Source organism: Lissotriton helveticus, chromosome 7, assembly GCF_964261635.1.
Source record: "Lissotriton helveticus chromosome 7, aLisHel1.1, whole genome shotgun sequence".
Lineage (NCBI taxonomy): Eukaryota > Metazoa > Chordata > Amphibia > Caudata > Salamandridae > Lissotriton > Lissotriton helveticus.
The window spans coordinates 38,470,880-38,497,992 of NC_136068.1; the positions used below are offsets into that span (position 1 = coordinate 38,470,880).

The following is a 27,113-nucleotide window of genomic DNA, read 5'->3' on the forward strand; positions in this document are numbered from 1 at the left end:
GCCATAAGTGCTGGTGCTGGCAATTAAGTGCAGGTGCGGAGCACTGGAAACCACCCGCACAAATTAAGCACTGTGAAGACTTGTTCTGTGAAGTGCAAGCTTGCACTGCTGCTACCTGTGATCTACTTGCTTTTTGAGAGAGGGGAAATGGTTCTGCTCTGCCTGTGTTCTGTGGAAGAACTAAGGAGTAGCTTATGTTGTCCCATCTGCACCTGCTCCGCAAGGAAGAGACGTTTGGATGACACTGTGGCTGTTCCAGTTGTACCTATTCAGTAAAGAAGGGAAGCTTGCAGGGCACTGTGGCTGGTCCAGTTGTACCTATTCAGTGAGGAAGAGAAGCTTGCAGGGCACTGCGGCTGTTTCAGTTGTACCTATTCAGTGAGGAAGAGAAGCTTGCAGGGCACTGCGGCAGGTCAAGTTGTACCTATTCAGTAAAGAAGGGAAGCTTGCAGGGCACTGCAGCTGGTCCAGTCGTATCTATTCAGTAAAGAAGGGAAGCTTGCAGGGCACTGCGGCTGGTCCAGTCGTACCTATTCAGTGAGGAAGAGAAGCTTGCAGGGCACTACGGCTGGTCCAGTCGTACCTATTCAGTGAGGAATAGAAGCTTGCAGGGCACTGCGGCTGGTCCAGTCGTACCTATTCAGTGAGGAAGAGAAGCTTGCAGGACACTGTGGCTGGGCCAGTCGTACCTATTCAGTGAGGAAGAGAAGCTTGCAGGACACTGTGGCTGGGCCAGTCGTACCTATTCAGTGAGGAAGAGAAGCTTGCAGGGCACTGCGGCTGGTCCAGTTGTACCTATTCAGTAAAGAAGGGAAGCTTGCAGGGCACTGCGGCTGGTCCAGTCGTACCTATTCAGTGAGGAAGAGAAGCTTGCAGGGCACTTCGGCTGGTCCAGTCGTACCTATTCAGTAAAGAAGGGAAGCTTGCAGGGCACTATGGCTGGTCCAGTCGTACCTATTCAGTAAAGAAGGGAAGCTTGCAGGGCACTGCGGCAGGTACAGTCGTACCTATTCAGTAAGGAAGAGAAGGTTGCAGGGCACTGCGGCTGGTCCGATTGTACCTATTCAGTGAGGAAGAGAAGCTTGCAGGGCACTGCGGCTGGTCTAGTTGTACCTATTCAGTAAAGAAGGGAAGCTTGCAGGGCACTGTGGCTGGGCCAGTTGTACCTATTCAGTGAGGAAGAGAAGCTTGCAGGGCACTGCGGCTGTTTCAGTTGTACCTATTCAGTGAGGAAGAGAAGCTTGCAGGGCACTGCGGCTGGTCCAGTCGTACCCATTCAGTAAAGAAGGGAAGCTTGCAGGGCACTGTGGCTGGTCCAATTGTACCTATTCAGTAAAGAAGGGAAGCTTGCAGGGCACTGCGGCTGATCCAGTCGTACCTATTCAGTGAGGAAGAGAAGCTTGCAGGGCACTACGGCTGGTCCAGTCGTACCTATTCAGTGAGGAAGAGAAGCTTGCAGGGCACTGCGGCTGGTCCAGTCGTACCTATTCAGTGAGGAAGAGAAGCTTGCAGGACACTGTGGCTGGGCCAGTCGTACCTATTCAGTGAGGAAGAGAAGCTTGCAGGACACTGTGGCTGGGCCAGTCGTACCTATTCAGTGAGGAAGAGAAGCTTGCAGGGCACTGCGGCTGGTCCAGTTGTACCTATTCAGTAAAGAAGGGAAGCTTGCAGGGCACTGCGGCTGGTCCAGTCGTACCTATTCAGTGAGGAAGAGAAGCTTGCAGGGCACTTCGGCTGGTCCAGTCGTACCTATTCAGTAAAGAAGGGAAGCTTGCAGGGCACTATGGCTGGTCCAGTCGTACCTATTCAGTAAAGAAGGGAAGCTTGCAGGGCACTGCGGCAGGTACAGTCGTACCTATTCAGTAAGGAAGAGTAGGTTACAGGGCACTGCGGCTGGTCCAGTTGTACCTAATCAGTGAGGAAGAGAAACTTTCAGGGCACTGCGGCTGGTCGAGTTGTACCTATTCAGTAAAGAAGGGAAGCTTGCAGGGCACTGTGGCTGGGCCAGTTGTACCTATTCAGTGAGGAAGAGAAGCTTGCAGGGCACTGCGGCTGGTCCAGTCATACCTATTCAGTGAGGAAGAGAAGCTTGCAGGGCACTGCGGCTGGTCCAGTCGTACCTATTCAGTAAAGAAGGGAAGCTTGCAGGGCACTGCGGCTGGTCCGATTGTACCTATTCAGTGAGGAAGAGAAGCTTGCAGGGCACTGCGGCTGGTCCAGTTGTACCTATTCAGTAAAGGAGGGAAGCTTGCAGGGCACTGCGGCTGGTCGAGTCGTACCTATTCAGTAAAGAAGGGAAGCTTGTAGGGCACTGTGGCTGATCCAGTCGTACTTATTCAGTAAAGAAGTGAAGCTTGCAGGGCACTGCTGCAGGTCCAGTTGTACCTATTCAGTAGAGAAGGGAAGCTTGCAGGGCACTGCGGCTGGTCCAGTCGTACCTATTCAGTGAGGAAGAGAAGCTTGCAGGGCACTGTGACTGGACCAGTCGTACCTATTCAGTAAAGAAGGGAAGCTTGCAGGGCACTGCGGCTGGTCCAGTCGTACCTATTCAGTAAGGAAGAGAAGCTTGAGGGCATCGCGGCAGGTCCAGTCCTACCTATTCAATAAAGAAGAGAAGCTTGAGGGCACTGCAGCTGGTCCAGTCGTACCTATTCAGTAAAGAAGGGAAGCTTGCAGGGCACTGCGGCTGGTCGAGTCGTACCTATTCAGTAAAGAAGGGAAGCTTGCAGGGCACTGCGGCTGGTCCAGTCGTACCTATTCAGTAAGGAAGAGAAGCTTGAGGGCATCGCGGCAGGTCCAGTCCTACCTATTCAATAAAGAAGAGAAGCTTGAGGGCACTGCAGCTGGTCCAGTCGTACCTATTCAGTAAAGAAGGGAAGCTTGCAGGGCACTGCGGCTGGTCGAGTCGTACCTATTCAGTAAAGAAGGGAAGCTTGCAGGGCACTGCGGCTGGTCCAGTCGTACCTATTCAGTAAGGAAGAGAAGCTTGAGGGCATCGCGGCAGGTCCAGTCCTACCTATTCAATAAAGAAGAGAAGCTTGAGGGCACTGCAGCTGGTCCAGTCGTACCTATTCAGTAAAGAAGGGAAGCTTGCAGGGCACTGCGGCTGGTCGAGTCGTACCTATTCAGTAAAGAAGGGAAGCTTGCAGGGCACTGCGGCTGGTCCAGTCGTACCTATTCAGTAAGGAAGAGAAGCTTGAGGGCATCGCGGCAGGTCCAGTCCTACCTATTCAATAAAGAAGAGAAGCTTGAGGGCACTGCAGCTGGTCCAGTCGTACCTATTCAGTAAAGAAGGGAAGCTTGCAGGGCACTGCGGCTGGTCGAGTCGTACCTATTCAGTAAAGAAGGGAAGCTTGCAGGGCACTGCGGCTGGTCCAGTCGTACCTATTCAGTAAGGAAGAGAAGCTTGAGGGCATCGCGGCAGGTCCAGTCCTACCTATTCAATAAAGAAGAGAAGCTTGAGGGCACTGCAGCTGGTCCAGTCGTACCTATTCAGTAAAGAAGGGAAGCTTGCAGGGCACTGCGGCTGGTCGAGTCGTACCTATTCAGTAAAGAAGGGAAGCTTGCAGGGCACTGCGGCTGGTCCAGTCGTACCTATTCAGTAAGGAAGAGAAGCTTGAGGGCATCGCGGCAGGTCCAGTCCTACCTATTCAATAAAGAAGAGAAGCTTGAGGGCACTGCAGCTGGTCCAGTCGTACCTATTCAGTAAAGAAGGGAAGCTTGCAGGGCACTGCGGCTGGTCGAGTCGTACCTATTCAGTAATGAAGGGAACCTTGCACCATTGGTACCTGTGTTGTACCTGTTCTGTGTGTGATGGAACTGTTTCCCCTCGTCCTGCTGCTGCCACTTGTCCTATCCCTTTTGTGACAGGGGAAGTTGCTCTGATGTTGTAAACCTTGTCACGAGGGAACGTCTAAAATGACTGTCTTTGCCAATGCTTGTTTACACCCTATCTGAATGAAGGAATGAACCTTCCCAAAAGAGGGGAGCCAGGCTTACTTGTGGTTTGCATGTGAAATAGACAGGTGAGGCATCAGAGTGGAGCCCCTTGTAAGACCTTCACACAGCGGCTGTGGAGCCCCATAGTACGCATGACACTTCTTCAGTCAATATTTAGGGCCAGATGTAGGTGGCTCATTACCGGTCGGTAACGGACGAAATAGTCTTTTCAATTAATCTTCCTTTTCGAGCTGAGGTGCAATGTTTGCAAGAACCCACTCTGCGTCGAGCTGCCGGCTGAACAGCAAGTCCTGGCTGGACACGTCATGAAGCCACTTGGCAGCCTTATAAAAACTAAAAAAATATTTCAAAGTTGGTGCACGGTTTGCTTGTAGGAAACCAAGGGTTAAAAAGAGGGGGCGAAGGAGGAGGCCTTTCTACTGCAGATGGGACACCCCACGGGCAGTGGGGCAACACTCCCACTCCCCTCAAAACAAAAGGGCGTGTCGCCCCCAGAACAAGGGCGGGCTGCAGGGGGCGGACACTTCGGTGACAGGAAATCCGAAAAGTGGGGTTGAACTTCAGTGCTGGGAACTCCGGGGTGTAAATTCAGCCTTCCTGGTCTCCTGGGAGTTAGTTCCTCATTGGCTGCTCTCTTCTATCTTGTCTGTGTCTTCTTATTTTGTGCTGACTGAGGCTGGAGTGACCTTGGTTCTCTGAATGTGGTCTACCCAGTACTTTTAATACCAGGGCTTTTACTTATCTGCTGTCACTTGAAGTGCTTCCTTCGGTCCAGTATAGTGCTGTCGCTTGAAGTGCTTCCATTCGGCTCTAGTACAGTGCTGTCACTTGAAGTGCTTCCTTCGGTCCAGTACAGTGCTGTCGCTTAAAGTGCTTCCTTCGGTCCAGTACAGTGCTGTCAATTAAAGTGCTTCCTTCGGGCCAGTACAGTGCTGTCGCTTGAAGTGCTTCCTTCGGCTCCAGTACAGTGCTGTTGCTTAAAGTGCTTCCTTCGGTCCAGTACAGTGCTGTCATTTGAAGTGCTTCCTTCGGTCAGTACAGTGCTGTCATTTGAAGTGCTTTCTTCGGTCCAGTACAGTGCTGTCGCTTGAAGTGCTTCCTTCGGTCCAGTACAGTGCTGTCGCTTGAAGTGATTCCTTCGGCACTGTACTAGTGCTTCCTTCGGTCCAGTACAGTGCTGTCGCTTAAAGTGCTTCCTTCGGTCCAGTACAGTGCTGTCGATTAAAGTGCTTCCTTCGGCTCCAGTACAGTGCTGTTGCTTAAAGTGCTTCCTTCGGTCCAGTACAGTGCTGTCATTTGAAGTGCTTCCTTCGGTCCAGTACAGTGCTGTCGCTTGAAGTGCTTCCTTCGGTCCAGTACAGTGCTGTTGCTTAAAGTGCTTCCTTCGGTCCAGTACAGTGCTGTCATTTGAAGTGCTTCCTTCGGTCCAGTACAGTGCTGTCACTTAAAGTGCTTCCTTCGGTCCAGTACAGTGCTGTCACTTGAAGTGCTTCCTTCGGCTCCAGTTCAGTGCTTCTTTGCTGTTGCTGGTGGTGAAACTCACTTGCGGGTGACATCCCATTTTTGTCGGCTGCAACTTGAAGATTTTTCCTGTTCTGTCAAGGCGCTACATCACATAAAATGATAACTGCACCTGGGTGACCATCACGCATGACATGGAAACCCACCCCATATAGGCTCAAAATAAAAACAACGGCCGCCAACCACACACCCTACACGGTGTAGCTTGCTATCCATGTGAGTAAGCGCTTCAGTACCCCACATAGGGGTAGTAAGTGTAGGAGAGTAGGATCTGCTTACTATGGTTACCCCCACTTTTTGCTGGTGTTTCACTGTTTTTCGACTTTAGTCTGGCTGGGGTCCTGCTATCCAGGACCCCAGCCTAGCTGCTTCCTCTCTAAAATGATTGCATGTACTTTAGGTACACTCCAGTTTGGTTACTGGGTTACCTTTGTGAGTCCCTAGTATATGGTACACTGGGTACTAAGGGCACCGGTACCCCAGAGGCGGCTGTTCTTCTAAATTCTGGATGCCCTGTAAGTCCACGGCTGCTGATTGGCCCTGCTTGCAGGTTGAGCCTCAGCAGTCAAAATGGAGAAGAGCACCTTTGCAACTCCGTAAGAAAACAAAACACTCTTGCGCTCTCCAGGATATCCTGACACCGACACACACCTCACAAGAGTGGCAGAGTGACAAGGGCTTGTGTGACATTACAGCTTGTGCACACAGCTGTGCATTTTCCACAGTGGAGGGGTGATTTCCACGCTCTGAACTGTAACATCACGTGCTGCTGGTTGTCCAAGGTCCAATATATGTAAAGTGCGAACAATTACCCAAGGGTGTCAAGGCGCTGGGGGCCGTTGGGAAGATTAAGTGAGCTATTGCCCAGAGTCACTGAGTGCTGGGCTGATCTGCTACGGGTGCCGGGGATTGAGCCGCGAGCCCCCGGGTTCCGGAGTCAGTTGCCCTGGCCGCTGCGCCACACCTCTTCCCGTTACCAAGGGTCCAGCCATTGGTTTCCAGGACATGACACAGTTCAGGGAGGTATCAGTCAGGTCTAAACTGGCCCTAAGTCAATGTTCAATGTGGGAGTGAAGGAGCTGGGAGCTGAATGTCAGAATATTGTATTCAGAAATATGACCTGACATAAACATAGTGTTTCAGGGAATACAGCGGTTCAAGGTTGGCCTTACTAGGTCCAGAGGAATAGCGACACAGTGTGCCTTTATATTTTTGCCTTTATAGAAAGGACTACATTTAATGTAAGTGTGGTATTTGATCAAATGCGGGAGCAGGATTGTGAGAAACCAGTTGGAGTTTATTTTCAATAAAACAGAAAAAAAGGCTCAACAAATTTAAAGTTTATACGTTCAGGTGCTCACATAAGTAGAAAGGTGCGTACTGTGACTTGGGGCCAGATGTAGGTCGCCAATTACCGGTCGGTAACGGCCGATTTCGGCCGTTACCGACCGGTAATTGGTTTTCGAGATGTAGGGGCCAATGTTTTACAGATTCAGTAAATTTACCGAATCTGTAAAATACCGAATCGGTAACTTTACCGATTCGGTAAAACACAGATGTAGGTAGCACTGTTTCCAGTGCTACAGGCCTTCAGAAATCGGTATTTTACCACCCAATCCTATTGGGTGGTAAAATATCGAATTCAGGTGTGCATGCACATCTGTGCATGCACACCTGTGCCGTGTGACACACAGACATGCCCTAAGGGCATGTATGTGTGCCACATGGCACACATGCTCGTATTGGGGGTGCTAGAGGGTGTCAAAGGGACACCCCCTGCACCCTTGCTGAACTCGGTATTTACCGAATCAGTAAATACCGATTCGGTAATGCACATTGATTCCTATGGGCTTCAATGCCCATAGGAATCAATGGGCATTACCGATTCGGTATTTACGGAATCGGTAAATACCGAATCTTAACAATTCAGTATTTACCGATTCTAAAATACCTACATCTCCCCTCCTCTTTTTTACCACTTCCTAAATACCGATTCGGTATGAATCGGTATTTAAGAAGTGGTAAAAAAGATTTACCTACATCGGGCCCTAAGTGAGAAGTGACATAAAAGCATAACATCACATTGACAACATAGAGGGACTCCAATTTAACTATATGCAATAGATGGGGTCCCAGTTGTGGGGGTCGACGGCGTTTCGATCTTTATCCTAGTTAAGATCTTCTTCAGGACAGAGTGTGAGCAATCTGAAATTAGCACTTATGGAAAGGACGAATAAGGAGAAGGGATGAGTGTGGCTCTTCTTTAAATAAGTTCATCTTTTTATAAGTTCACTGGTTTGCAAGGGACAGGTTGTATGTTGCACTGGAGAGAGAAATATGAGCAAGGGTTGAGTCTTGTGAATTGGCGTGTTGCCTGTCGTGGAGTTGGGGAGTCTGCAAATTCAGAAATTTTGTGATTTAATATGCGGCCAGGACTGAATCAAGGCAGTAGAAGACAGGAGAGAACCTTCCTGGTCAGCGCGCAGCAGTGGATTAGTCTGCGTTGACCTAAACATATTGTTTACAAAATATCATCCCATTGGGTGTAGATTTTCTATGATTAAATGATGGGAGACAAAGGTTTTATACTTGATATTTAGTACATTTACGTCAGCCGACATTCTGCCGATGATATTTTGGTACCATACGGTCACTGTTGAAGGGTGGTAGTGAGGGAATCCGTGGCAGAGGTGGTCTGTGGGGGGCGCCAACAAACATAGTCGCCCCGCCTCCAGCGCTAAACCCGGCCCTGCTTCTACCTATTGCGGAAGCTGAGTCAGGCGTTTCCGCCAAAGGGGAATTCCCCGGCGGGACAGCATTTGGGGTGCCACGGCAAACAGGAAACCAGGCCTGCGAGATTTACCGACGTGTCAGCGGCGCGCTGGCGGGGGAAGCTCTCGACCCCAAGCCACTTCCTCCGGCTGTGCACGGTAAACACATCTCAGCGCAGGCTCTTTCCTTGTTGACATGACCCTGTGCACGCGCCCACCTCCTCCTCTCCCACATTCTCTCTAATCACCCTCATACTTCTCTGCACTTTCTTTCCATTTGTCCTTTCTTTATCTCTAAATCCTGTTTTGCTTTTCTGTTCTTCATTGTCTTTCATTGTTTTCCTTTTTATGTCTCATTTTCTTTATATGTTTCTATTTTCAGTATCCCAATGTGAGAAGTTGGGGGCATATTATCAAGAACGGCGTTACAAATTATCGCCGGTTTAGCGGCAGAAAACTGCTGCTAAAGCTGCGATAATGTGCTTGATAATACGCACTTGAGAATTCCAATAGAAGCCCATGTTCTGGTGCCAACATGGGCTTCGGTTGTATGACGTTACAACGCATGCTTTTACCATGCATGCTGTTACAACGCATAGCACTTTGGGGTGCTGGATAGTGAATAGTTTAATTTACTATTCCAACTCCAGTCCCCGTGGACAGTAGGGAAGGTGTTGGATAGTAAATTAAAACTATTCCCTATCCTAGAGCGCCCCCCAGCGCAATGCGTTGTAATGGTTTTCGTTGTAAAACCTGCGTTGTAAAAGCACTGCGTTGTAAAAGTTTCATTGTAAAGGATGTTTCCCTGGGCTTCTTTTGGAATTCTTCAGGGCATATTATGAAGCTCATTATCGCCACTTTAGCGGCAAACCGGCGATAATTTTAACGCCGTTCTTGATAATATGCCCCTCAATTCTCACACGTTTCAACAAAGCACAATAACATGAAGAAAGCTTTGGTGTGTGCAATAATGCTTTGCACTGTTTTGCATCACTCTGCTTCAAGGGGGCATTACCTGGGGGGTGTCACAGTGCACACACCCATTGAGCTCGCTCTATCAGCACAGCCAGGCTGGGCTTTGTCTCCTTGAGACAGATGCTAAGACGGAGACCTGTTGCCATTTCTTAAAACGCAATATGCATTGCACGTGTGCTGCACGGCATACATCCGGTGTGTGGCGTGCTTCTATGTTAGTCCAGCCATAGGAATGTGTATGTTTGCTTTAATGAAGCTAGTTGCTCAATGATCGTTGGATTGATTTTGGATCTGGGATCAGGCCAGGAAGCTTGTTTCCGGTCCAGGGAGGACCTGGCTTGGCAGTTCGGTCTGGACTGTTCCCATGAGGCACAGGGTCAAGACTGATTTGCATATGGCTGGGTCCAAACTGGGGAGGTGCGTTGAGCAAAAAAACAATGGTTTCAACCCAGATCTGTGACTGGGGGTGAGTGTTTGATTTGTTCAGCGTTCCGTCCATCATCCGGTCTTTTTGCTTGTGTCACCCTACGCGGGAAGGGTATCCCCAGATGTGGGTCCGGTGCTCGCTGTGCCACTGGATTCAAGCTAGCCTGGCTGATGAGGGGTGATGCCCTGAAACCGGTCCCAGGATTCTTGTTTCTGGTCCAGGGAGGACCTGGCATGGCGGTTCGAGCTGGACTGTCTCAAGACTGATTTGCATATGGCTGGGTCCAAACTGGGGTGGCGTGGTGAGCAAAAAAGCGATGGATTAAACCCAGATCTGTGACTGGGGGTGAGTGTTTGATTTGTTCAGCATTCCGTCCATCATCTGTTCTTTTTGCTAAAGGCCAATCACAGGTAGTATCTTGTCAGAGGTTTCCAACCTGCCTGGACTGGATGTGGCAGCCACTATTGTGGAACAGGCCGAAGCCGGCGTCAGACCTCAGGTGCTGCCTGAGGCATCCGAGTCCAAGTGGATCGACCAGCGCCCTGAAGGGGTCGAAGGCGGACACCCTGATATGGATTGAAGCATAATACCTCTGCGCTTTGGGACTCACAGTATACAGGAATGCACTACATAGGTGCACATACAATTCAAGAGAATTTGTGGAGAAGTGTGGCTCAATGGTTAGAGCGGCAGACCCTGATGCAGAGGTCTGGCCTGGGACCAGGGTTCAATTCCCGCCTCGGCAGGACTTGGGCTTAATTTCGTCGGACCTGATAATTCTCGCCTCGGTGCCTATTCCAATCATGGGTCCGACTCTGGGCAATAGCTTGCTTAATCTCCACAATGGCCCCAACAGCGCTGGGAGGCCTGACTTCACCTTGGGGGTGCCCAGGAGTGGGCACTTCACAGGGAAAAGCCAGGAAGGGTTCCCAGTGGTATGAGTGCAGCGCCAAGACGCCCCGTTGCTGAGGCAGCCGTGCGCTATACAAGTACAACACATTTACATTCAATTCTAGTGGGTGCAGTTATGATGGTGTCTTTAAAACCTGGTGCAGTCAGAAAGTCAAAGCGTAGTTCAGGGGTAGGAGGAAGGTTGGGTGTGAAGAGCCAGCACTGCCTCGGGCAGCTGAAGGCATTGACAGTTAGAAACAGGAACGAGCAGGAGGAAATATTGTATGTTTTCCTTTCCTGGTTTGTGTACATTCTGCTCTCTTCCTCTTTCCTCCACATTGTCCTCCAGCAACTCTCTCCTCTTCCGTCTACTTCTCTCCTGGCTGCTCTGTGCTGATCTATCCCTCTGTTTGTTCCCCGCCTTCTCTCTACCTGGCATTTGCTCTTTGACACTGCTCCCACTTTTCTCTTGAACATCTCTCCCTTCTCCTGCACACTTTCTATAACTCCAGCCACCCCCCCCCTCGCTCTGACTCCATCCCATCTCATCTCATCTCAGCTCAGTTCAGCTCATCCTCATCTGAGGCCTGGTACTGGTGACAGAGCGTGCCTAGGGTGCTGAGGCCTGGTCCTGGTGACAGAGCGTGTCTAGGGTGCTGAGGCCTGGTACTAGTGGCAGAGCGTGTCTAGGGTGCTGAGGCCTGGTACTGCTGACAGAGCGTGTCTAGGGTGTTGGGGCCTGGTACTGGTGACAGAGCGTGTCTAGGGTGCTGAGCCCTGGTACTGGTGACAGAGCGTGTCTAGGGTGCTGAGCCCTGGTACTGGTGACAGAGCGTGTCTAGGGTGCTGAGGCCTGGTACTGGTGACAGAGCGTGTCTAGGGTGCTGAGGCCTGGTACTGGTGACAGAGCGTGTCTAGGGTGCTGAGGCCTGGTACTGGTGACAGAGCGTGTCTAGGGTGCTGAGCCCTGGTACTGGTGACAGAGCGTGTCTCGGGTGCTAGGGCCTGGTACTGGTGACAGAGCGTGTCTAGGGTGCTGCGACCTGGTGCTGGTGACAGAGCGTGTCTAGGGTGTTGGGGCCTGGTACTGGTGACAGAGCGTGTCTAGGGTGCTGAGGCCTGGTACTGGTGACAGAGCGTGTCTAGGGTGCTGAGACCTGGTACTGGTGACAGAGTGTGTCTGGGGTGCTGAGGCCTGGTACTGGTGACAGAGCGTGTCTAGGGTGCTTTGCCTGGTACTGGTGACAGAGCGTGTCTAGGGTGCTGAGGCCTGGTACTGGTGACAGAGCGTGTCTCGGGTGCTAGGGTCTGGTACTGGTGACAGAGCGTGTCTAGGATGCTGAGCCCTGGTACTGGTGCAGAGCGTGTCTAGGGTGCTGCGGCCGGGTACTGGTGACAGAGCGTGTCTAGGGTGCTGCGGCCGGGTACTGGTGACAGAGCGTGTCTATGGTGCCGAGGCCTGGTACTGGTGACAGAGCGTGTCTAGGGTGCTGAGGCCTGGTACTGGTGACAGAGCGTGTCTAGGGTGCTGAGGCCTGGTACTAGTGGCAGAGCGTGTCTAGGGTGCTGAGGCCTGGTACTGCTGACAGAGCGTGTCTAGGGTGTTGGGGCCTGGTACTGGTGACAGAGCGTGTCTAGGGTGCTGAGCCCTGGTACTGGTGACAGAGCGTGTCTAGGGTGCTGAGCCCTGGTACTGGTGACAGAGCGTGTCTAGGGTGCTGAGGCCTGGTACTGGTGACAGAGCGTGTCTAGGGTGCTGAGGCCTGGTACTGGTGACAGAGCGTGTCTAGGGTGCTGAGGCCTGGTACTGGTGACAGAGCGTGTCTAGGGTGCTGAGCCCTGGTACTGGTGACAGAGCGTGTCTCGGGTGCTAGGGCCTGGTACTGGTGACAGAGCGTGTCTAGGGTGCTGCGGCCTGGTACTGGTGCAGAGCGTGTCTAGGGTGCTGCGGCCGGGTACTGGTGACAGAGCGTGTCTATGGTGCCGAGGCCTGGTACTGGTGACAGAGCGTGTCTAGGGTGCTGAGGCCTGGTACTGGTGACAGAGCGTGTCTAGGGTGCTGAGGCCTGGTACTAGTGGCAGAGCGTGTCTAGGGTGCTGAGGCCTGGTACTGCTGACAGAGCGTGTCTAGGGTGTTGGGGCCTGGTACTGGTGACAGAGCGTGTCTAGGGTGCTGAGCCCTGGTACTGGTGACAGAGCGTGTCTAGGGTGCTGAGCCCTGGTACTGGTGACAGAGCGTGTCTAGGGTGCTGAGGCCTGGTACTGGTGACAGAGCGTGTCTAGGGTGCTGAGGCCTGGTACTGGTGACAGAGCGTGTCTAGGGTGCTGAGGCCTGGTACTGGTGACAGAGCGTGTCTAGGGTGCTGAGCCCTGGTACTGGTGACAGAGCGTGTCTCGGGTGCTAGGGCCTGGTACTGGTGACAGAGCGTGTCTAGGGTGCTGCGACCTGGTGCTGGTGACAGAGCGTGTCTAGGGTGTTGGGGCCTGGTACTGGTGACAGAGCGTGTCTAGGGTGCTGAGGCCTGGTACTGGTGACAGAGCGTGTCTAGGGTGCTGAGACCTGGTACTGGTGACAGAGTGTGTCTGGGGTGCTGAGGCCTGGTACTGGTGACAGAGCGTGTCTAGGGTGCTTTGCCTGGTACTGGTGACAGAGCGTGTCTAGGGTGCTGAGGCCTGGTACTGGTGACAGAGCGTGTCTCGGGTGCTAGGGTCTGGTACTGGTGACAGAGCGTGTCTAGGATGCTGAGCCCTGGTACTGGTGCAGAGCGTGTCTAGGGTGCTGCGGCCGGGTACTGGTGACAGAGCGTGTCTAGGGTGCTGCGACCTGGTGCTGGTGACAGAGCGTGTCTAGGGTGTTGGGGCCTGGTACTGGTGACAGAGCGTGTCTAGGGTGCTGAGCCCTGGTACTGGTGACAGAGCGTGTCTAGGATGCTGAGCCCTGGTACTGGTGCAGAGCGTGTCTAGGGTGCAGCGGCCAGGTACTGGTGACAGAGCGTGTCTGGGGTGTTGGGACCTGGTACTGGTGACAGAGCGTGTCTATGGTGCTGAGGCCTGGTACTGGTGACAGAGCGTGTCTAGGGTGCCAAGGCCTGGTACTAGTGACAGAGCGTGTCTAGGGTGCTGCGGCCTGGTACTGGTGACAGAGCGTGTCTAGGGTGCTGGGGCCTGGTTCTGGTGACAGAGCGTGTCTAGGGTGCTGAGGCCTGGTACTGGTGTCAGAGCGTGTCTGGGGTGCTGCGGCTGGTACTGGTGACAGAGCGTGTCTAGGGTGCTGAGGCCTGGTACTGGTGACAGAGCGTGTCTAGGGTTCTGAGGCCTGGTACTGGTGTCAGAGCGTGTCTAGGGTGCTGCGGCTGGTACTGGTGACAGAGCGTGTCTAGGGTGCTGAGGCCTGGTACTGCTGACAGAGCGTGTCTAGGGTGCTGGGGCCTGGTGCTGGTGCAGAGCGTGTCTAGGGTGCTGAGGCCTGGTACTGGTGCAGAGCGTGTCTAGGGTGCGGCGGCCTGGTACTGGTGACAGAGCTTGTCTTGGGTGCTGAGGCCTGGTACTGGTGACAGAGCGTGTCTATGGTGCCGAGGCCTGGTACTGGTGCAAAGCGTGTCTAGGGTGCCGAGGCCTGGTACTGGTGACAGAGCGTGTCTATGGTGTTGAGGCCTGGTACTGGTGACAGAGCGTGTCTGGGGTGCTGAGGACTGGTACTGGTGACAGCGCGTGTCTAGGGTGCCGAGGCCTGGTACTGGTGACAGAGCGTGTCTATGGTGCCGAGGCCTGGTACTGGTGACAGAGCGTGTCTAGGGTGCTGAGGCCTGGTACTGGTGATAGAGCGTGTCTAGGGTGCTGAGGCATGGTACTGGTGACAGAGCGTGTCTGGGGTGTTGGGGCCTGGTACTGGTGACAGAGCGTGTCTAGGGTGCTGGGGCCTGGTACTGGCGACAGAGTGTGTCTAGGGTGCTGGGGCCTGGTACTGGTGACAGAGCGTGTCTAGGGTGCTGAGGCCTGGTACTGGTGACAGAGTGTGTCTAGGGTGCTGAGGCTTGGTACAGGTGACAGAGCGTGTCTAGGGTGCTGAGGCCTGGTACTGGTGACAGAGCGTGTCTAGGGTGCTGGGGCCTGGTACTGGTGACAGAGCGTGTCTAGGGTGCAGCGGCCTGGTACTGGTGACAGAGCATGTCTAGGGTGCTGCGGCCTGGTACTGGTGACAGAGCGTGTCTAGAGTGCTGAGGCCTGGTACTGGTGACAGAGCGTGTCTAGGGTGCTGAGGCCTGGTACTGGTGGCAGAGCGTGTCTAGGGTGCTGCGGCCTGGTACTGGTGACAGAGCGTGTCTGGGGTGCTGAGGCCTGGTACTGGTGACAGAGCGTGTCTAGGGTGCTGCGGCCTGGTACTGGTGACAGAGCGTGTCTAGGGTGCTGAGGCCTGGTACTGGTGACAGAGCGTGTCTGGGGTGCTGCGGCCTGGTACTGGTGACAGAGCGTGTCTGGGGTGCTGAGGCCTGGTACTGGTGACAGAGCGTGTCTCGGGTGCTGGGGCCTGGTACTGGTGACAGAGCGTGTCTAGGGTGCTGGGGCCTGGTACTGGTGACAGAGTGTGTCTAGGGTGCTGCGGCCTGGTACTGGAGCAGAGCGTGTCTAGGGTGCTGGGGCCTGGTACTGGTGACAGAGCGTGTCTATGGTGCTGAGGCCTGGTACTGGTGACAGAGCGTGTCTAGGGTGCTGGGGCCTGGTACTGGTGACAGAGCGTGTCTAGGGTGCTGCGGCCTGGTACTGGAGCAGAGCGTGTCTAGGGTCCTGGGGCTTGCTACTGGTGCCAGAGCGTGTCTAGGGTGCTGCGGCCTGGTACTGGTGTCAGAGCGTGTCTAGGGTGCTGGGGCCTGGTACTGGTGACAGAGCGTGTCTAGGGTGCTGAGGCCTGGTACTGGTGACAGAACGTGTCTAGGGTGCTGAGGCCTGGTACTGGTGACAGAGCGTGTCTAGGGTGCTGCGGCCGGGTACTGGTGACAGAGCGTGTCTCGGGTGCTGAGGCCTGGTACTGGTGACAGAACGTCTCTAGGGTGCTGAGGCCTGGTACTGGTGACAGAGCGTGTCTAGGGTGCTGAGGCCTGGTACTGGTGACAGAGCGTGTCTAGGGTGCCAAGGCCTGGTACTAGTGACAGAGCGTGTCTAGGGTGCCGAGGCCTGGTAATGGTGACAGAGCGTGTCTAGGGTGCTGCGGCCGGGTACTGGTGACAGAGCGTGTCTAGGGTGCTGAGGCCTGGTACTGGTGACAGAACGTGTCTAGGGTGCTGAGGCCTGGTACTGGTGACAGAGCGTGTCTAGGGTGCTGCAGCCTGGTACTGGTGACAGAGCGAGTCTAGGGTGCTTGGGCCTGGTACTGGTGACAGAGAATGTCTAGGATGCTGGGGCCAGGTCCTGGTGACAGAGCGTGTCTCGGGTGCTAGGGTCTGGTACTGGTGACAGAGCGTGTCTAGGATGCTGCGGCCTGGTACTGGTGACAGAGCGTGTCTCGGGTGCTAGGGCCTGGTACTGGTGACAGAGCGTGTCTAGGATGCTGCGGCCTGGTACTGGTGACAGAGCGTGTCTGGGGTGTTGGGGCCTGGTACTGGTGACAGAGCGTGTCTAGGGTGCTGAGGCCTGGTACTGGTGACAGAGCGTGTCTGGGGTGTTGGGGCCTGGTACTGGTGACAGAGCGTGTCTAGGGTGCTGAGGACTGGTACTGGTGACAGAGCGTGTCTAGGGTGCTGCGGCCTGGTACTGGTGACAGAGCGTGTCTGGGGTGTTGGGGCCTGGTACTGGTGACAGAGCGTGTCTGGGGTGCTGAGGCCTGGTACTGGTGACAGAGCGTGTCTAGGGTGCTGAGGACTGGTACTGGTGACAGAGCGAGTCTAGGGTGCTGAGCCCTGGTACTGGTGACAGAGCGTGTCTAGGGTGCTGAGGCCTGGTACTGGTGACAGAGCGTGTCTAGGGTGCTGCGGCCGGGTACTGGTGACAGAGCGTGTCTAGGGTGCTGAGGCCTGGTACTGGTGACAGAGCGTGTCTAGGGTGCTGCGGCCGGGTACTGGTGACAGAGCGTGTCTAGGGTGCTGAGCCCTGGTACTGGTGACAGAGCGTGTCTAGGGTGCTGCGGCCAGGTACTGGTGACAGAGCGTGTCTAGGGTGTTGGGGCCTGGTACTGGTGACAGAGCGTATCTAGAGTGCTGCGGCCTGGTACTGGTGACAGAGCATGTCTGGGGTGTTGGGGCCTGGTACTGGTGCCAGAGCGTGTCTAGGGTGCTCTGGCCGGGTACTGGTGACAGAACGTGTCTTGGGTGCTGCGGCCTTGTACTGGTGACAGAGCGTGTCTAGGGTGCTGAGGCCTGGTACTGATGACAGAGCGTGTCTATGGTGCTGCGGCCTGGTACTGGTGACAGAGCGTGTCTAGGGTGCTGCGGCCTGGTACTGGTGACAGAGCGTGTCTGGGGTGTTGGGGCCTGGTACTGGTGCCAGAGCGTGTCTAGGGTGCTGAGGCCTGGTACTGGTGACAGAGCGTGTCTAGGGTGCTGCGGCCTGGTACTGGTGACAGAGCGTGTCTAGGGTGCTGCGGCCTGGTACTGGTGACAGAGCGTGTCTGGGGTGTTGGGGCCTGGTACTGGTGACAGAACGTGTCTTGGGTGCTGCGGCCTTGTACTGGTGACAGAGCGTGTCTAGGGTGCTGAGGCCTGGTACTGGTGACAGAACGTGTCTTGGGTGCTGCGGCCTGGTACTGATGACAGAGCGTGTCTATGGTGCTGCGGCCTGGTACTGGTGACAGAGCGTGTCTAGGGTGCTGCGCCCTGGTACTGGTGACAGAGCGTCTCTAGGGTGCTGCGCCCTGGTACTGGTGACAGAGCATATCTAGGGGATGCCGAAGTCCTGATAAATACCCGAACACATGAATTTGGTGTGGAATGCTTCAAAATGTGAATGTTATGCCCCATTTTGAGCAAAGCTTGGAAAAAGTGCTATATATGGCGCTCAGTAAATTTGAAACTATGGGTAATCAGGTATTAACAAGGGTAGTATCAGGAGACCCTCTGGGCGGCCATAGTCCAGGCCTGAGGCCCTGCTTACAACCTGGAGTTACATTCTTATCCCGTGAGCACGCAAAAGTTCAGCGGGCACGCGGAATTGCTTGTTCCTCCCGTTCGCGATGCTGTTTTCCTGTTCCCAAACGCTGTTTGCGTGCTCGGGGAGAAATATCTTGCCAACACGCATTTTGAAAGTGCGAACAAGCAAAAATTCCGCAAAGCCGCAGATCGTGGAATTTTTGCCAATTGAGCGTTCTCCGTGGAAAGCGAAATTATCCAAATTCCGCAAATTCCACGAGCGGAACAGAATTTACCGCACAGGCCTACAGCAGAAGTAGGAAATAATTCTTATTTGTTGACTTCTGAGCTCAACCCATTTATTTGTAAAATAACATTTTGTGGTTTAAAAAAATAAAAATAAATAACAGTTGTTAAAAAATACTGCAAAATAAGTAATTCTGGTTTAAGGAAAAGCCTACGAGTTACACTTTTCGGGGGAGAGTTTCCACACAGTTTTTTTACATTAACCTTCCCTCATGTGTAGTTGTGAGAAGTTTAGTAAGTGGGGCACCTCGCCCTGTTCTGAAGGTTGACAGCAGCCATATCCCCCCCCCGCACAATCCTGAAGTGGTTGGCACCACTGGTGAGGCAGGATTTCCCATAATCCCCCGCTGCGCCTATCACTGTGTGTAGGGAGGGTGGGGGCAGTAGAGGGGATACAGTAGGAGGATGGAGAAGGGGGTAAAAGTGTAGAGGTAAAAAAGAGGAGGTAAAGAAAAGGTGGAGGGGCTGAGAACCAAGGGGGGAACAGGCAGGGAAGGGAAGCAGGGGTGCCATAGAGGAAGAGGGGGGATGGGTGGGGAAAGGTGGGGGCGGCGAGGAGCAGGAGGGGCGCAGGGGTGGGGGCAGAATGGGGGTGTGGGCAGAGGGAGCAGACACACAGATGTGGGGTACTGTGTGAAGGGGAGGAAGGTTAGAATCTGGAACTCGCCTCCTCCACTGCCCGCGCCACCAACTCTACCCGGACCTTCAAAACTGACCTCAAATCTTTTCTCTTCCAAAGACACTTCCAGAGCTAATACACCCCTTTTCATGTCCCTCAACGAGGGAAACAACCTTTACAACGCAACTTTTACAACGCACTACCATTACAATGAAACTTTTACAACACAACATCCATTACAACGCATGCATTTACAACGCAGTCATTACAACGCATGACACTACAACGCACACCACTACAACGCACGCCATTACAATGCAGTCATTACAACGCATACCATTACAACGCATAGCATTACAACACATAGTACCCTTACACTATCCAACACTTACCCTACTGTTGCACCCCCTGGAGTTAGAATAGTAATTTTTACCCCTACACTATCCAACACTTACCCTACTGTTGCACCCCCTGGAGTTAGAATAGTAATTTTAGCCCTACACTAACCAACGCTTACCCTACTGTTGCACCCCCTGGAGTTAGAATAGTAATTTTAGCCCTACACTATCCAACACTTACCTTATATACAATGTAATGTTATTCGTTGTAATGGTATGCGTTGCAAATGTAGTATGCGTTGTAGTGGAATGCGTTGTAAAGGTAGTTTCAAAGAATTCGTTGTAATGGCATGCGTTGTAATGGTATGCGTTGTAATGGATGTTGCGGTGTAAAAAATGCGTTGTAAAGGTAGGCGTTGTAAAAGTATGCGTTGTAACGTCATACATCCCTCAACGAAGATCTTACAATGTTGTAAATTTGTAATCTATGCCTGTGCGATCTTCATCCTAATTTGTTTTTTGTTTTTTGTGTGACTGCCATAAATTGTTTTATTTAACTTTTTCTTCTTTCTCGTTTGTATCTGTATAGTGTATATATGTGAAATTCTCCACATCTAACATACTTGGTTCTATTGTGAAGCGCTCTGACACCTTTGGGTAAAGTCGGCGCTATATAAAAATGCATTAAATAAAATGACAATAAATAAAAAGAAGGAGGTGTGCCCTGAGGGCGGAGGAGGAGAGAGGGAGAGAAGAGGGCGGGGCCTCACTCCGCGGGGGGCAGGGAGGAGGGGGCAGTCTGGGGGTGTAGAGACGACGGATCACGTGTCAGTGCCCCAAGATAATAACTGCCGGTGACGTGTTTTTCTGTGCAGATTAAAGCCGAAGATTCCGGGGCGCTCTCCCCTGCACCCGCCCCCCAACAACAGACGCATATGGCGCAGGCTGCACCGCACCAACAGCAGACACACCTGCCCCAGGCACAGCTCATGCTGGCAGGCAGCCAACTGGCGGGGGTAAGTCACGTGTGTCTGTCCCCGTGAGCTGTGTGAGCTTGCGCACTTGTGCAAGTGCACGGATCTGTGTTTACTTGTGTTTGTGAGTTCCTGTACGTGTTTCTGTGTTTGTGTCTTTGCGTGTGTAGGCTGTCTGTGTTAGTGCCTGTGTGTGTGTGGGTGTGTCTGTGTGTATATGTGTGCCTGGGCATGTGGGCACACATCGAACCTTCTAGCGTTGGTCAGTGCTTGAAATGGAAAAAAAGAAGTGCAGGTACTCTGTAACAGAGTAACTGCTTGTTTCTGAGAAGTGCTGGGACTCTACAATTAAAAGTATTACGTCTCTCTTGAGAAGTGCCGGTACTCTCCAATTAAAAGTATTACGTCTCTCTTGAGAAGTGCCGGTACTCTCCAATTAAAAGTATTACGTCTCTCTTGAGAAGTGCCGGTACTCTGTAACAGAGTAACTGCTTGTTTCTGAGAAGTGCTGGGACTCTACAATTAAAAGTATTACGTCTCTCTTGAGAAGTGCCGGTACTCTCCAATTAAAAGTATTACGTCTCTCTTGAGAAGTGCCGGTACTCTCCAATTAAAAGTATTACGTCTCTCTTGAGAAGTGCCGGTACTCTGTAACAGAGTAACTGCTTGTTTCTGAGAAGTGCCGGGACTCTACAATTAAAAGTATTACGTCTCTCTTGAGAAGTGCCGGTACTCTCCAATTAAAAGTATTACGTCTCTCTTGAGAAGTGCCGGTACTCTCCAATTAAAAGTATTACGTCTCTCTTGAGAAGTGCCGGTACTCTGTAACAGAGTAACTGCTTGTTTCTGAGAAGTGCCGGGACTCTACAATTAAAAGTATTACGTCTCTCTTGAGAAGTGCCGGTACTGTGCAATTAAAAGCATTACGTCTCTCTTGAGAAGTGTCGGTACTCTACAATTAAAAGTATTACGTCTCTCTTGAGAAGTGCCGGTACTCTACAATTAAAAGTATTACGTCTCTCTTGAGAAGTGCCGGTACTCTACAATTAAAAGTATTACGTCTCTCTTGAGAAGTGCCGGTACTTTACAATTAAAAGTATTACGTCTCTCTTGAGAAGTGCCGGTATTCTACAATTAAAAGTATTACGTCTCTCTTGAGAAGTGCAGGTACTCTACAATTAAAAGTATTACGTCTCTCTTGAGAAGTGCCGGTACTCTCCCTCTCAAAATAGAAAAGTGACGGTACTCCGTACCGGACAGTACCTGCTCATTTAAAGCACGGGTGTTGGTGAACACTGACTGAGCTAGACAGACACCCGTGGAAGTGCAGAAGCGCTCACCATGGTCCATTGAACCACTTTCACCAGTATGAAAGTGCCCGTGGACCTCGAATAGTTAATATTTTCTTCATTGTGATTAGTGGTCGGCCCTGGTACACACAGTGTCTGTGCCTCGTGCAATTTGCTTGTGCTTATTTGACACCACAGTGGCGTAACACAAAATAATGGCCCCCTTGCATAGTGTGATGACCCAGATCACACAGACTTTCATTGGTCTTGGGTTCAGTGGGGGCCACCTGAATGGTTGTCTCCGCCCCACCACCTCCCACCACGCTGCACGGGCCAGCACAGGAAAGCTGTAAACATCCTTTACGACGCAACTTTTACCACGCAGTGCCTTTACAAAGCAGGTTTTTCAACGCAAGTCATTACAACGGATTGCGCTGGGGGGCGCTCTAGGATAGGTAATAGTTTAATTTACTATCCAACACCTTCCCTACTATCCACGGGGACTGGAGTTTGAATAGTAAATTAAACTATTCACTATCCAGCACCCCCCAACGCAAGTCGTTGTAACGACTTGCGTTGAAAAACCTGCGTTGTAAAAGCATGCGTTGTAACAACGTACATCCCAGGAAAGCAGAGTGGCTTTCCCAAGCATTTAAGTATCTCTTATTCCATGCCATTGCACCCACCCTGCAAGGCATTCGATGACATAGCTTAGAGCACAGATACTCATTGTACGGCCCGGGGGCCACCCCCAGGCCCTTTCTTGAGGCCCTCCCTGTGAGCTCTCCATTGCTATTTGAAGCCTGAACCAGTGAAAGCAGGCCCTTTCATGTCAGAGTGCTTCCCTGTTTTAACCCCTTGCATGCTGGTGACGAACCCCAACCGTCACGCTCCGCTGTGCTCGTGTGATGATGACGGCTGGGGTTCGTCACGGCCCCGCCCTGTTCGTTTGTTTACCGCATAGCGGCGGAAACGGGCCAGCAGCGAAGGGATTACTATGGAAATGTAAACATACAATTCATTACACACGGGGGCACTGCAGAAACATACAGAAGAGGAAATGAACACATGTCCAGTAGCGGCTGGGACAGGTAAGAGCAGTGGGGCGGGGGTCAGGTAAGTCGACATACGACGGGAGAAGTAAAATTAAATACAAATAAAATAAAAAAAACACCTTGCGTTTGCCGCATTGCCGACTCGTCGATGCGGTGAGCGCAAGGTAAGTGGTTTTATTATTTTTTCATTTAATTTTACTTTTCCTGTCGTATGTCGATTTACCCGACCCCCGCCTTACCGCCCATACCTGTCCAGGCCACTACTGGCCGCCACTGGCAACCTGTAATATCCAATTTCGGACACTAGATGGCAGCAGCACTCCATGAAAGAAATGTAGGTGGTTTAATACAAAACCCTTGAAATTCATTGAAAAAACACTGACGCTGAGGGGTGTTAAGGTTGCAAAGTTTTCATGTCACTAAAAATGTATTCACCAATACCTCGAGCTCAGTTTGCGCGCCTTCACTGGCACCGTATGTCAATGTTAGAGCTTTGCACCCTCAATGTAAGTCAGTGTGTGTGTGTGTGGGGGGGGGTGCTCAGAGGGCAGCTACTCACGCAGAGACCCCTCAGTCAGCACGTGCCACGCACATGTCACCCACGCGGAGGCTGTCTAATGCCGGGATCTACGTCACAAGCAGTCTCCTGCCACGGCATGTGTGGGGGTTCGCCCCTCACCCATCAGGCCCTGGCAGAATGCAGCCTCCTGGCCACTGGCACACAGGCTGCCTCTCTCTTGCATCTGGATTGCACCTGCCCTCTGCCCGTGCTCCCTACCCTGTCCCTTTTTTCTGTCTCTCTTGTGATCTATCTCTATATGATCCACTCTGCCTCTGTCCATACATTCGCCCAGTGCTTAATTTGTGGAAAAAATAAGTGCCAGGGCTCTTGTTAGGATGTCACTGCAGCTTGAACCACACGTTGCCCCTGTCCCTCTGCCACTGATGGTACCAGCACAACCATTAACTATTGCACTCCATCCAGTGGGGCAATTCAGACTATTCCTGACCCTCAAAGTTCTAAGAATGGATTGGGGGCAGGCAAGAGTCCTTTCTAAGGTACATTGAATTGACAAACAACTGTTGTGCTTGTCTCTAATCTAATTTAAATAAACAGCGCCACCATGTTGCAGATCATCATAAGCGCAGGTGTTGACAATTAAGTGCCAGTGCCCAGCACCAGAAAGCACCGGCTCAAATTAAGCACACTGCAGTCCTCTATTCCTGCTGTTTCTCTCGCTCCCACCTCTCTCGGTCCTTCATTGCTCGTCCATGGACGTCGATTCACCAAATGTGAGGGGTAGCTGAAGTCATGTTACAAGTCTTCTGACTCCCCTCTGGCATCACAGCAAGTCAAGTGACATGACCTTTGACCTACTGTAAGCCTCCCTACATCTGTTGGTTTCTCAACTGTCTCTCTTTTTTATTTCTCTGTCACTTGTCTTTCTCACACGCTGCTGTCTCTTTTTTACCCTTCCTTTTCTCCTCCCCTATCTCAACACTGTCTTTATCACTGAGCTTCAGTGTACAACCTTTACAACGCAACTTTTACCACGCAGTGCCTTTACGACGCAACTTTTACAACGCAAACCATTACAACGCATTGCGCTGGGGGGCGCTCTAGGATAGGGAATATATTTAATTTACTATCCAACACCTTCCCTACTATCCACGGGGTCTGGAGTTGGAATAGTAAATTAAATAAATCACTATCCAGCGCCTAAAAGCACTATGCGTTGTAATGGTATTCGATGTAAATACCGCGTTGGTAAGGCATGCGATGTAAAAGTATGCGTTGTAACGTCATACATCCCTGAGCTTCGTATAATATCTCATATTTGCCTGTCTCACCTTTCTCACATGTTCTGCTTTTTTTTAACTCTCTTTCACCTGTCTCTCACCTCTCTTCCTCCCTTGTCTGTCTCTTTATCATCCATATCTCTCTCAATATTACATCTGTAACTCTCTCCCTTCCAAACCTCCAGCTGTTCTTTCACACCTGTCCCTCTGCTGTTTTTTGTAACCTGTTTCTGTCTGTCCCCAAACCGTAAAACCACTCTGTCTCCCATTCAGCCCTGTCTCGTTGCCACCACTCTATAAAATGTCTCTCTTCTTTCAGCTGTCATTTGTCTTCTGTCCACCGCCCCAACTCTCTCAGCTGTCTTTCTGATCTGTCTTTTAATCGCACCTCTCTTTCACACCTGTCTTACCTTCTCTCGGAGCAGTCTCACATCATTGTCTCACCTCTCTCAACTGTCTCTCCCACCTTCTGTCTGACTCTTTGAACTGACTCTCAGTCGTCTCTCCTCTCTCACCTGTCGCCCCACTCCCTTAGGGTGAACATCCTTTACAACGCAACTGTTACAACGAAGTACCTTTACGACACAACCATTACAACGCAACTTTTACAACGACTTGCGCTGGGGGGCGCTCTAGGATAGGGAATAGTTTCCAACACCTTCCCTACTATCCACGGGGACTGGAGTTGGAATAGTAAATTAAACTATTCACTATCCAGTTGCGTTGTAAATCTTGCGTCGTAAAGGCATGCGTTGTAATAGCATGCGTTGTAATGTCATACATCCCTCCCTTAGCTGCCTCTTCATTACTTATCTTACCTGCCAATGTTTGAATTTTATTTTTTTAACAAGACTCACCTCCCTCCATCTGTATCTCAGTTGTCTATCGCTGTCTCTTTATCAATTTTCACACACCTGTCCATCGCTCTCATCCTGTCTGTCTTAAATAACTCTTCATCACCTGTCTCTGTCTACAACACATCACTCATGATGTCATCCCCTCTCTCCAGTCCTCCCTCTCTCTGACTCCCGGCTGTCCCTTTGCAGCCGTCTATATGTTTATCAGCTGTCCCTCTCACCTGTCTCCTTCCCTTTCACACCTGTCTATATCTCTCTCACAACTCCCACCTGTCTCTGAGCCTGTCTAACCCTGTGTCTCTCGCACACACCTGCCTTTATCTCTTGCTCTCCCACCCGTCTCTCTTTAGTGTCCCCTTGCTTCTTTCATTTCGTTATTTTCATCTCAGTATTTCCGCTCTGCCTCCTCTCTCTCTGTCTCTCCCTTCTCTCACTCGCATTTCCTACTCTCTTCAAGAGATCAGGGGCAGAAAGCACACATATACACCAGTGCTTAATTGGTGAAAATATAAGTGCCAGGGCCCTCGTCAGGAGACTGCTGAAGCTTGCACCACCCATTGCCCCTGCCAGCCCTGCCAATGACAGCACTAACACAACTATTAACCATCACACCCTACCAGTGTGACAATTCAGACTATTCCAAGCCCCCAAAGCAATAGGAATGGCTCAGGTGGCAGGTATTAGTCAATGTGAATGTATATTTAATAAATGAACAGCTGTTGTTATGCTCCTACCTAATATAGTCAGACAGCGCCACCACATGGCAGACTGTCACAAGCCCTGGTGTTGACAATTAAGTGATGGTGCCGAGCACTGGATACCACCGGTTCAAATTAAGCACTGAGATACACCCTTTTAAAGGCACCTGCTCCACATGCAGCAATAATGAATTGTTTTGCAAGTTTGTTACTTTCCTCTGAGGCCAGGGGTTGAAAGCACAGTGCTAGGGGTCGCAGGAGGTAAACCAGTGGTCACAGCTGCGACCTCTGGCAACCCCAGACTGACGTCCACGAGTCTGCCCCTCCACCACTGTTCTTCTACCTTCCATTTATGCCTGTCTCTGCCTTCCACTGCCTGTGTCTGCCCATTGTGGGACTGTCTTCTTTCTGGCCTGCTTGTCTCTTTGGTTCTACAGTGCCTGTCGCTTTCCTCCTGCCTGGCTGTCTCCTGTCTTCCTCCTCCTAACGCTGTCTCTGCCCTCTCTTGCGCTCTCTTCTTGCTGCAGCTTACTGCCCTGATGCCAGCTCAGCAGCAGCTGCTTCTGCAGCAGGCCCAGGCACACCTGCTCGCTGCTGCTGTCCAGCAGTCTAACGCCGCAGCCGCCGCGTCCCAGCAGGCCGGGGCCGACCAGTCCGGCGGCCAGCAGCAGCCCCACCAGCTTGCACTGTCTCAGCCCATCCAGCTCACTGCACAGGTAAGGCGGGCACGGTCCGGAGACATCCCATTCACTGCAAAGAGGGGGAGGGTATACAGCCTTTACAACGAAACTTTTACAACAAACTACCATTACAACGCAACTTTTACAACGCAAACTATTACAACGCATAGTGCTGGGGGGCGCTCTAGGATAGGGAATAGGTTTAATGTACTATCCAACACCTTCCCTACTATCCACGGGGACTGGGGTTGGAATAGTAAATTAAACTATTCACTATCCAGCGCCCAAAAGCATTATGCGTTGTAATGGTATGCGTTGTAAAACTTACGATGTAAAGGTAGGCGTTGTAATGGTATGCGTTGTAACGTCATACATCCAGGGGGAGGGGAGGCAGGTAAGGCTCTGCCACAGCTCACTGCACAGGTAAGGCAAGCACTGTCCCTGGCCCATCCCAGTCACTGCACAGAGGGGGAGGGGAGGCAGGTAAGGCCCTGCCACAGGCAGGTAAGGCCCTGCCACAGCTCACTGCACAGGTAAGGCAAGCACTGTCCCAGGCCCATCCCAGTCACTGCATATCATTGAAGTGCCAGACATAAGCACCATGAAAATATATAAATGTCACACACAGACCAACTAAAACTTGGCAGCTATGCAACACCTTCTCAGGTAGACCATTTTGACTCTCAGCCGCCTCCCTTGCATAGACTTGGCGTGCTGTCTCTTGACCGTGCACTTCACAGGTAAGAAGTGCTGTTTCTCGACGGTGTACTGCACAGGTAAGAAGTGCTGTCTCTCAACCGTGCACTGCACAGGTAAGAAGTGCTGCTTCTTGACGTGCACTGCACAGGTAAGAAGTGCTGCTTCTTGACGTGCACTGCACAGGTAAGAAGTGCT

General features: G+C 51.9%; 1 protein-coding gene across 4 annotated transcripts in view; it reads left to right on the forward strand.

The window, feature by feature from the left end:
• The window catches only part of POU2F2 (POU class 2 homeobox 2), a 102,891-nt gene that overhangs the window by 41,270 nt on the left and 34,508 nt on the right, over positions 1-27,113 (forward strand). For 2 of the 4 annotated variants that reach the window (XM_078651337.1, XM_078651340.1), the window contains exons 5-6: positions 19,742-19,882; positions 26,067-26,255. In XM_078651337.1, coding sequence (XP_078507463.1) covers positions 19,742-19,882; positions 26,067-26,255 — 330 coding nt within the window. The remainder of the gene's footprint in view (positions 1-19,741; positions 19,883-26,066; positions 26,256-27,113) is intronic. The other 2 variants (XM_078651338.1, XM_078651341.1) reach the window with 1 other exon arrangement.